At 33.1% G+C, this 10,985-nt stretch overlaps 1 protein-coding gene across 3 annotated transcripts; it reads right to left on the bottom strand.

Moving 5' to 3' along the window:
• Positions 1-3,660: 3,660 nt before the first annotated feature.
• Positions 3,661-8,638, bottom strand: LOC123206460 (probable L-cysteine desulfhydrase, chloroplastic). 3 transcript variants are annotated; one of them, XM_044623696.1, is made up of 2 exons: positions 7,114-8,638; positions 3,661-4,034 (listed from the first exon to the last, which is right to left on the bottom strand). In XM_044623696.1, exon 1 carries the CDS (start codon positions 8,589-8,591, stop codon positions 7,122-7,124), a length of 1,470 nt encoding a protein of 489 aa, XP_044479631.1. In that variant the 5' UTR covers positions 8,592-8,638; the 3' UTR covers positions 3,661-4,034; positions 7,114-7,121. The 3 variants fall into 3 exon arrangements, with proteins under 3 accessions (XP_044479631.1, XP_044479614.1, XP_044479622.1); XM_044623679.1 differs by lacking the exon at positions 3,661-4,034 and adding an exon at positions 4,390-4,723; XM_044623687.1 differs by lacking the exon at positions 3,661-4,034 and adding an exon at positions 4,390-4,707 and having other exon boundaries at positions 7,114-8,637.
• Between the last annotated feature and the right edge of the window lie 2,347 nt (positions 8,639-10,985).

Here is a 10,985-nt window from a genome sequence, read left to right on the forward strand (position 1 = left end):
TGAATAATTGGGACTAAGAAGAAATGAATGTATCTTTATTAGATACATTGAACACTCTAAAGGGTATGTGTTCATTAGAGAGGATTTTGTTGGAAGATTAATTGAACTTGTATTAGAGATATTACATTCATAGAGGATATTTTTCTTAATAGGGATGATATTGATAAAAGGTTTCATCTAAATGAGATGAGAAAAGAATGAAGATGGGTATATCTTAACAACCATTGGTTGAGTCCTAAGATATAAGACCTATACTTATTCTAGTTAGTGGGAGCAAATGCAATTGAGCTCCAGCCTATTTCGGATAGTGGGAGTAATAATTTTTAATTGTTTGCTTCATTCATCTCACCCTAGTAGGAGCATTGAGATTAAACTTTAATCTATTTCAGATAGTGAGAGCATTAATTCTCAATTGCATTGGAGTGGACATCCAAAAGTATTCAAGTGACGTTTTTAAAGTGAAAACAAGGTTTTCATAACCACTCCCCAAGATGATAAAGAACTGAAATAAATGTCACATCCTTTTATAAGAAAATTTTGAAATGCATTGGAAGAAGAGATAAAATACTAAGAAAACAAACCAATTCTAAGTTTTGGTTGACTTATCGCCAGATCAAAAATTCATTGAGAATAAATGAGTTTCCTGAATTACTCATAAGGCGAATGGCTCAATAAATATATATAATTTCCCTTAATAGCGAAAAACTATACTCAATGAGAAGGTATAGATTGTGTAGAAGGATATTTTCATCATTTATAATATTTACTTCAATGTATTTGGTTTTAGCTATAATAACACATTTGAATTTAGAATTACACCAGATGAATGTCAAGACAATTTTTCTTAGTGAAAAACTTGACAAAGAAATCTGCATGAAATGAGATATAGATCTTATTGTTATAGGTTTGAAACGCAGAGTGTGCAAGCTTCAAAGACATTGAATGACCTAAAACTGTCATCTAGATACTGGTACTTGAACTTTGAAATGATTAATCAAGACCATCATGTCTATGTGACAAAGTCTGATGACGATTTGTAATTCTATCAATGTGTGTGATGATGTATAAATAACTAGAAATGATTTGAAGTAAGTGATAATCATCAAAGGATGGTTGTCCATACCTTTGACTTGTAGGATGTGGAAAAACAGAATACATATTGTGAATTTACATTTAGAGGAATTGTTCAAAGAAACTTTTGACTCTGTCATAAGAGCGTAATATTCAAAAAATTCTAGAACAATCCAATATGGTATATTGTGAACCTGTTAATATTCTTGTGACAAATGACGAATTATTGAGCCAAAAGAGATATGTCCCAAAACTTAAGATAGAAGCAGAGAAATGTCAAAGGTTACCTATTCAGATGTCATCAGATGTATTATGTATGTTATGATGCATACATGCCCACATATTTATTTTGTTATTGGGCTGGTTAGTCGATATAAGTAAATGTTGAAAAGAGCACTGAAAGGTTGTATGCAGAATTGTTGATATTTTTAAGGCTCTATGGATGATTGATTATGTGATTAAGAATCGAATTTACGTTTGATTGGCTATTGAGATGCCAATTGGGGAAGTGTTTTTAAACCAACGCAAATTAGATAACGGCTAAGTTTTTTTTACTCCAAAATGACTCATATCTTAGAGCGATAAGAAACAGAGATGCGTAGCCGTATCCACATCGGAAGCCTAGTATATAGCCTATTCAGTAAATGTGCAAGAAACTGTTTGGTTAAGAAGATTCTTTGTGAATCTGAGTAAATAGGACAATACTGTTAGAGCAATGATTGTTTGTTGAAATAAAAGATCTTATATTTTTATAAGATAACCAAACATATCGACACTAGACACAACGTAATAAGAGACTCAATTTCCAAGAGGGAAATGAACGTACAATATAATTCTACGCATTGTATTGTCACTGATCCTTTGACTGAGATTCTTCCAAGAAAAGTATATTTTGCACATGTTAAATTTCTTGGATTGCGTAAATAATGATTGATGAGTGTTGAGCTTATATATTGTACGGATGACACAACATCGAAAACCATGAATTTAAGTTCATTTTATGTTTTTGAACTTATGTCCCGAAATTCTTGGGTTTTCATTGCATACACATCGTTTTTAGCTCAACAAGATTGTAATGTCACATAAGTTAGAGATTGACTCACTCACACGAGCAATCGCCTTTGGCGCTAAGAGAGCGAGCAAAGATGAGACATTATTCTTGAGAATTATGATGCTGAGAGAGCATACCAATGAGAGACAAATTTCTCAAGAAAAGATTTATTGAAATAAAAATGTCGCCTTGATGATTGATCAAGATGAGGTCATGAATAGATATATTTGAAAATGACCGATTTGGATTCCTCACGTCCAAATAACTTGTGAATGCCATATGTGAGTTCTTAATATAAATAAATACCTGCAAGTGTGAAGATGATTAAGAACTCATGTTAGACGCTTAGGGTAGCGACTGAACTAAGATCTGTACAGTGTTGTGAATGACATTTGAGAAAATACACACTGTAGCACATGATTCATACCATGTGTGCATAAGTAAGACGACCAGTTAAAGTAGTGGAAGGATGAATCCCTGCTCCTTTACTGTGTGAGACTTTATGAGAATTAACTCATGTTGGTACCCTTTGACTCTTTACTGTTGTTTGATATTTACTCTTAGTGTTGCTATCTTAGCTTGGAACCTATGATCACGCATGATTCGGTCTATGGAACATGACTAGAAAAACAGCTAAGTTTAAATTGAAAATTTTGAATAGAAGAGGAAGACTTATATATATTACGTGTGTCCATTTGCTAGCTGATCATGTCACTCATATGAAGATTGGACTTGATCATGGATACATAGGAAAATAACACAATGAAAAATGAGGGATTAAAGGGAGCTGGTGTTATTGAGTAAGTTTGGGGTGCTGCGAGCCTAACGCTTTATTTTTGTTTTATTCGGATTGAAGCGGCTAGGCTATTCCTAACAGATGCATAGTAATTAGCTCCTAAGTGCAGGTGCTCGCGAGGTCGCACGACACATTTGCAAGTATGAAACGTACTGCTATATGAGATTTCTGTGGCTAAGCATTTGGTTCGGGTCTTCCATCATGTGTGAGTGGGAGATATTGGATCCGGGTCCACCCATGACGGGCCGACCCGACCCGATTAGCAGTTATTGGCGGTTGGACTTTTATATAAAAAAGTCTTAACTGCCTCCCAAAGCACAATGATGAGAATGTGATGAGAATGAGAGGAGAGAACACCATTTTTACAGAGAACTCTTCTCCCCTGCCAAAACCAATACGCACAGTAAATTAGTCTCCCAAATGAAAATCGGTATGTGGGCAAATGACGTCGTGGAAACAGACTAACGTCAACACCTTGCGTAGAATTCGAAGACGCTTCATCGAACACATAAACGGGTACGTAAATTTTATTTACAGATTTCACAGAATTCGGATCCTGGCATGTTTAATTGTTTCTAATAGCATATTAATTCGGTTATCTGGTTTTAAACACCCCCAGACTTCGGCCTTACTATATTTACACGCAAAAAAAAAATCCTAATTCCATTTAAAAAAAATCTTGAGATTGAGTTTTTAGTTAGGGCTTCAACCTATCAATATTTACACACAAACATTCTAATTCCATTTAAAAAAATCATGAAAATAAATTTTTAATTAAACCTCCAGCCTTTCAACATTCACATACAGTTTTTCAAAAAAGATCCACATAGACATACATAAAATAAGACCATTGGAGATGTTATGTCATAACATAACCTTGAGCAGAATCATTGCACGACACATCCTGAAGATGCACTAGAGGGGGAAAATTTTATAGGGTGAGCTCAATTAGTAAACGTCGTCCTTTTATGCTTTGCTTACAGTTGTAATTGGACGATTTAAGGTGTAAAGAAATGGTGGGAAAAAAATGAAAAAAAGCAGTTACAAGAAGTCAATTTTCCTTCCTTTGATCTTTCTCTTCTGCGTTTCTTCTTCTTGAATTCTCGAAACCTCTTCCTGTATTCTCACATCAGTGCAAATTTCGGTAACAGCCACACCAGTACCCTTATTCTATGGTATTATCAATTTTAAGAACTAGTTTCTCAATCTTTCATTCAAGCCACCATTATTATTGGCCTTAAAGAAGAAAGCATATGTAATAATTGAACATCTCTCCTACTTTGAAGTGAAAACTTTCTCTGACAAAAAATGAATTTTAATGTCAATATAATCTCATTACCCTTAAAAGTGAAGCTAAATGATTATAAAGAATGCAGAACCTACAAGCAATCATTCCAGATAAAACATCTACAAAACGTACAAGAAGAAGCAAACTCATTTCATGTCCCGCTATCTTTAGACCACAGAAGCCTGAGGAAATCATAAAACATTTTATTCTTTAATTGGTCAGATTAAGACTGCTTTTGATTGTTCATGGCCATGCAATGGCTGCTGAAGGCAGCTAAAGAGTTTAGTAAATTTACAAGAACAGCTTCCATGGATTGCAGTAGACAAGTTTACTTCCCCAGGTCATTGAAGAAAAGCTAACTGCTTCTGCATTAGTTACAGAAGTTTATCTGCAGTTTGTTTATTGGATTCGAGAGTTTCATGGTACCGAAACCATGAAACCAGCCACACAGAGAGAAATCATCCTTATTCATAGAAGACTGCAACTGCATAATCCATGAAGCTACAGAAGAACAGGACTGCAGGTAAGAAACAGTTTATAGCAAATAAGTAAGAATTCATAGTCAATTGCACAGGTGGACACTCTCACTCAGTTTTGGAATGGAAAGCAATTAAGGCTTCCTCCAGTACATCACTTAGCAACTTATCACCTGGCGGTTTTTCTTCATTAAAATAAAATCAATTGTCTCCATAATTGTTGAATATGAGACTCATAGATTTATATTCTTCCGCACTAACAGTAAACAAGATGAGAAATACACAGATTTACCAAGTCATACTACCACCCGCCGCCACAAATAACACAGATTTGTGGACCAATGAAGCAGAATATTCCACCATAGTTAAGCGTTTGACAATATTACAATGGAAGATACCTTTGCTTCACTATTTCAGCCTCTCATCTTTTAAAGATGATGATGCACTTTGCACCATTATATTTAATAAAAATGTAATTACACTACAAAATGGTAGCAGAAATTATACTCATGTTTAAGGACAAATAATGCATATTAACATGTCTCCACTTGGTGACAGTAAGTATGCTGGAAATTTTTATGACATACTTTTGCACCATATGAGATATTCTCTTTCAGGATTAGAGATTAGACTAACCAAACATTAATTCTCTTGCAATACAAGCAATGGCAATATTTGATCCTTAACTACTGCCTCAAATGCTATCATTATATTGAGAAGAAACATTCTACACAACTTTTCAGGGTAAACACTCAACATAATAACAAAATTGAAAAAACTTGTGTGATATTAGGAAACAATGAAAACATGGAAGTTCACACAATTTACAATTATCACTTATGTAACACGGAAACAGAAACACAGAAATGTCAAAACACATTTTCTCAAAAATATAGGAAACGGAAACGTGGAGAAATGTATAAATATTAGAAATATAGGGGCTATTTTATAAGTACCAGTTTTTTTTTTTTTAAGGAAAAAATACAGTACCCTATATTTTAAAAAAAAATACAAGAATGGCATACTTTTTCCACTTCTAAGAATTATTTACAAACCTAAATTAATATAAATAAAATTCAAACCATTTAACATTACCAAAAATATTCAACTTTTAAATTGATAAGGAAAAATAAACTACTTCATATTAAATAAATAAAATTATAAACCTAAAGTGCTTTCCCTGTCCAGTGAATATGACGGTCAACACTAAATCATAGATACCGATCCCAAAGAATATGGACAAAATATACGATAATCAAAGAGAGAACCAAATAGAATCAGTAGTTTAAGCTCATGAAGCAAGCAGTAAGGTAATGCACATCAAGCTTATGAATGCAGTAAAGAAGAATTGATGAAGCCATCACAGATGAACAGGTCAGGATTTGAGAACTGATGAAGCCGTTGATGCACTAATGAAGCCAAAGATGTGTTCACCAAGACTTCGAGACAGGGGCCGATCAGAATTTGAGACACCAACAATAGAGAGATTCATGATGGTGAGGGAAAGGAGATGGCTAGGTTTAGTGCTCTGTACTAACTGATTTCAACATAAAAGGGAATGAATTTTGTTCCCCTATCATAGCAAGAAATGCGCTTTTGCAACAGAAATGCTTTTCTTATTTTTTATAAATTACCAAAACGGCCCCAAAACGTTTTGTACTAGTTTCGGGGCCTTTTCGGAAACGGAAACAAAAACATTTCCAAAACATGGAAACACACCATGTTGTGTCTTTTTGTGCTTCCTAGATTATCGCACAAGATGAAAATAGACTTAAATCACTTGCTTTTAAGGGCACATTAATATTACCATTAGAAGAATCATTAAAAATATTCCTCTGGTTCATAGTTAGAAGAATCTTAAAAGATACCCCTCTTGCTCATAGTTATAAGAATCTTATAAAACATTCCTCTTGTTCATTGTTATAAGAATCTTACAAAATATTCTTCTTGTTCAGATAAGCAGAGTAGCCACAATATCAAGCCAACCAGAAAAGTGGCATTTCACATGTACCATACAAGTTAGGGTCATAGAGATGCGAAACAAACCATATATTTACTCAGCAAGAATTTTGGTGTACTCCTTATAGCAAATAATGTAAATTAATTAAGGTGTTTTAACCAAGAACCGGTAACATTAATAGGCCAATCACCTAACCTGTCCTTTATTTCAGAATGTCACAAGATAAGTTTCATGACCCCACATACCATATTTGATAAAGTGACAACATATTACTTAATTGGTCCTAATGCAACATAGGAATGATTTTTTTTTTTTTTTTGGCTGCAAAGACACATGAGCATAATTTTATGCTACTGCTCCAGAAATGCAAATTTCTATGATAAATCAATGACAAAGCATCAACAAGCATATGAATCTACACACATTGTAGATGGCCGATGAATCATTTCAATCCTTGAATATGGAGCATACCTCTTTAACTATGAGAGAAGTGCACAAGTGAACCCTTCCTGAACAAGTTGGTTAATTGCATCTCTAAATTTGTAATAATCATCTGGCTTGTTGTAAATTTGATAAGATATTCTCGCATACCCTGTAACTGAATCAATCTCCCCATCTTTAGGTGGTCGATAGTAAATAGGTACTTCCACAGAAAACTTATCCCTCAAGTGAGTTCTCAACTTCTGTGCATCTGATTCACATGAAATCCCCAAACAAGCAGGAAATCCAACCATGATCATGCTTGCACACATCTCTGGGGGGCATCCAAGATGTGTTCCCCATGCATTTGCCAACATTTCTCCCATCGCAACAACAGCTTCATGATTTCTCTTCTTGATTCCCTCAATTCCTCCTTCAAACCTATTAATAAACTCCAAAACTTGAGGAACCACCAATTGGGCACTATAATCCCTAGTACCAATCCAAGCACTCTCTATAGCCAACCCATTTCCATATTCATGAGACACCACAGGATGATGCAAATCGTTACATTCATTAGCCTTCCTACAATACAAAAACGCAACCGAAGGTGGGCAAAAGAACCACTTGTGCAAATTACTAGTATAAAAATCAGCTCCAATTTCCTTCATATCAACATCAATGCAACCTATACCATGAGCTGCATCCACAAACACTTGATCCACACCCTCTTCTCTACAAATCTTAACCAATTCTTTAACAGGAATCACAACACTAGGCATAGATGTCACATGGTCAATCACAGCTAATCTAACTCTTTTCCCACTACTTTTCCCTCTTTCTAAAGCCTTCCTAAACTCAACAACAACTTCATCAACAGAATTAACCGGAAAAGGAAGTTGAACTTCAATAACAAAACCACCTGCACGAGTCACATAAGCCTCTACAGACTTCTTCACAGCGCCATAAGCATAGTGAAGCATCACACAAGCATCCCCTCTCTCAAACCTCCCCTGAGAAAACCCCCATGAAACACTCTGCAAAACAATAGCCGCCGCAGTTGTAGCGTTATCAACAATGGAGATTTCATCAACATGGTCAGCATTCACCAGGTCTTCAATCACAAGTCTGGACTGCAAAATTCCAGTCTTTAACTTGTTAAAGTAAAAATCATCAGGCTGAGAAAGATAATCCAGTTGCCATCTTTTCTGTGCAGAGATTACGGACTGGGGGCAACATCCAAAGCTGCCGTTGTTGATGCGGGCTATGGAGGAGGCGTGATGGGAAAATTCAGATTGGATTTCAGGGGGAGAAATGAAAGGATCTGAAAGTTTAGGCCTTTTGGGCAAGTGGGTAGTGAATTCATGATCAGTTCCATTCATGATGGAGTTTTTGTGAGGATTAGACATGGAAGAATGATGATATTTTTTCAGGGTTTGGTACAGAAGAAGCTCATGGAAGGGCTTGAAGGAGAGAGTCAAGAAGGAAGGTTTCAACAAAGAGTGAGAGAATGTGTGGATTGACGACATGTATATAATTTAAGTAGTGTTTTTTAATTGTGTTTTATTACCAAAATACAAGAAAATTAACCTTAATTTATAGGGTTTAATATGAATAATTTTAATTATTATTAGGGTTTTTATCGTAATTATACGTTAATTTGTCTTTTGTGAAATTGATGAGTTTTTGTAAAGATCAACTCTCACTATTATTTTTTAATTGAAATATTTTTTTAATATATAATTTAATTCAAATTATAAAATTAAATTAAAACGCTTAAAAATTATAATTTAATTTGATTTGATTAATAAATGGTGTGATTTATGTTAATAAATTTTTAGTTTTAATTACAATTTAAATAATTTTCAAATTGAATTAAATCAAAGACTGTATTATTTATATATATATATACACACATATAATTATATGTGACAAAATTTTTAATAAGAAATTAGATAAACAACTTATTATTTTTATATCTATTTTGTTTTTTTTATATTGTATGTATATTTTATATTTATTTTAACTATTTATAGTATATTTTAAAAAGCTATAATTTAATTAATTTTTTTAAATAAGATATATTTAGAAATTCATGATTTTAATATGTTCAAATGATAATCTAAGTCGAATCAAACCATATTTTTTCAATTTTGATTTGATTTAAACTTTAAAATAATTTGATTTCGTTTAAAAATTTTGCAAAATATTTTTTTAGTTTAATTAAAATAGATTTTCAAGTAAATTAGACCATATACATCTCTAGTACCTTTGTATGGATTGTAATTTTAGTATAATTAAGATGAAATCTTCAAATTCCAATGGGATGAAATACTTTTTAGGATCCTTGTAAGTTCAATTTGTTTTATTTAACCTCCATTAGGAAAGGTTGAAAGGTGGTTAAATGTCAATAATAACCTTGAAACATTCTAATTTTGTTTTATTATTTGCCTTGTAATATGTTACAAGTGTTCTCTAGCCTCCTAAAGTTGGAAGGTTTTGTCATTTACAATAGCTTATAGTGTTAATTCCTAGTGTATGCTTCTTCATTGTTCACTACTTTATGTCTAAGTCAACCTAAAAGTTTTCATATTTATTTATTGCTAAATGGAACTAATAATTCAACAGGGCTTAACCCATTTGGCATCACTAACTTGTCCATTATTCACAATCTAATCCTCTTGGTATAGAAATAGTACACAAACCTCCTATACCTTTACATTTTTGGAAATTTTAGTAAATACCCACACATTTGAAGGATTAATGAAAGCATCCCCTAGTTCTAGAAATAAAACCTTAGTTTCTATTCCATCAAGTTATGGTAATGAAAATTTGGTAATAATAAAAGGATAATTTTACCCATTGACAAAATAGTGAAACACAGAGCTTTCGTAAGGAGTAATTTGAATGGTAAAAGAGAAAGATTCTAATTGAGAGCAATGATTCAAATTTATTTTGATGATATTTTAAAATTAAATTTTTGATTTATTGAATTTATTGAATGTAGGATGAGTCATTAGACCCAAAGTTCTACTTATTTGGTGTTATCAGTTCAATCTCGAAGAAACAGTTTGTCTCAATTAAGATTTATTTATTACCAAAATAATAATAATAATAATAATAATAATAAAACACTTCCTAATTGCCTAGCTACCTCTTTCTATGATCCCTTAATTATATAACCATCTTCTATTATCGGTGTCCCAATCTCTAAGAACATTGTAATAGCCATTAGAGGTCTTGGGGATCTTATCGCTTGAGTCCACCAACGGCCTCCCAACTACCACAAGAGCCTTGAAAGCCTTGGTGGCAACAATGATAGAGGAAAAAGGCTTCAAGACAATTTACATGACCAAATATGGTCCTTGAAGTTGTGTAGAGGTCTAATCTGACCTCTATTATTGTCTAAAGCTAGATATACTCTATTTTTGTTCCAAGTTAGATATAACCATAAAGTCTAGGAGACTAAATCTAGATTCTTGACATTGTAAAGGCCAAATTAAGTATATATCCATTAGAGGCATGGCCTCATGGTAATCAATTGAGGCATTTACTAGTGAGCAAGGAAGGAATAAGATAGTAGAAGAGAGAGAAAAAAATGATTAGGGAGAAAGAAGAAAAATCAGTGATGGTTCCCTTAGCCAAAAAGTTAGAAATGCTCTTTCTTATAAATTAAAACTACAATTTTACTGGCACGTTATTTAACATTAATGGCAAACTTAACAAAATGGGGCTAGGTCCAATTTCTCAAACTAGTGGGGATGATTATAATTCCTCAAATCTATAAGGGTTTACCTAAAAAATTAGATTTTTAATGAATTCAATATATATGTATATATATTTGATATTTTAATTTCTTCTTGTAAAAATACATGTATACTATGACAAATTTATGGTGAAAAAAGTTAGTTTTAATAGGAAAA

The sequence above is a fragment of the Mangifera indica genome, chromosome 2 (genome assembly GCF_011075055.1).
Source record: "Mangifera indica cultivar Alphonso chromosome 2, CATAS_Mindica_2.1, whole genome shotgun sequence".
In the NCBI taxonomy this organism is placed as follows: Eukaryota; Viridiplantae; Streptophyta; class Magnoliopsida; order Sapindales; family Anacardiaceae; genus Mangifera; species Mangifera indica.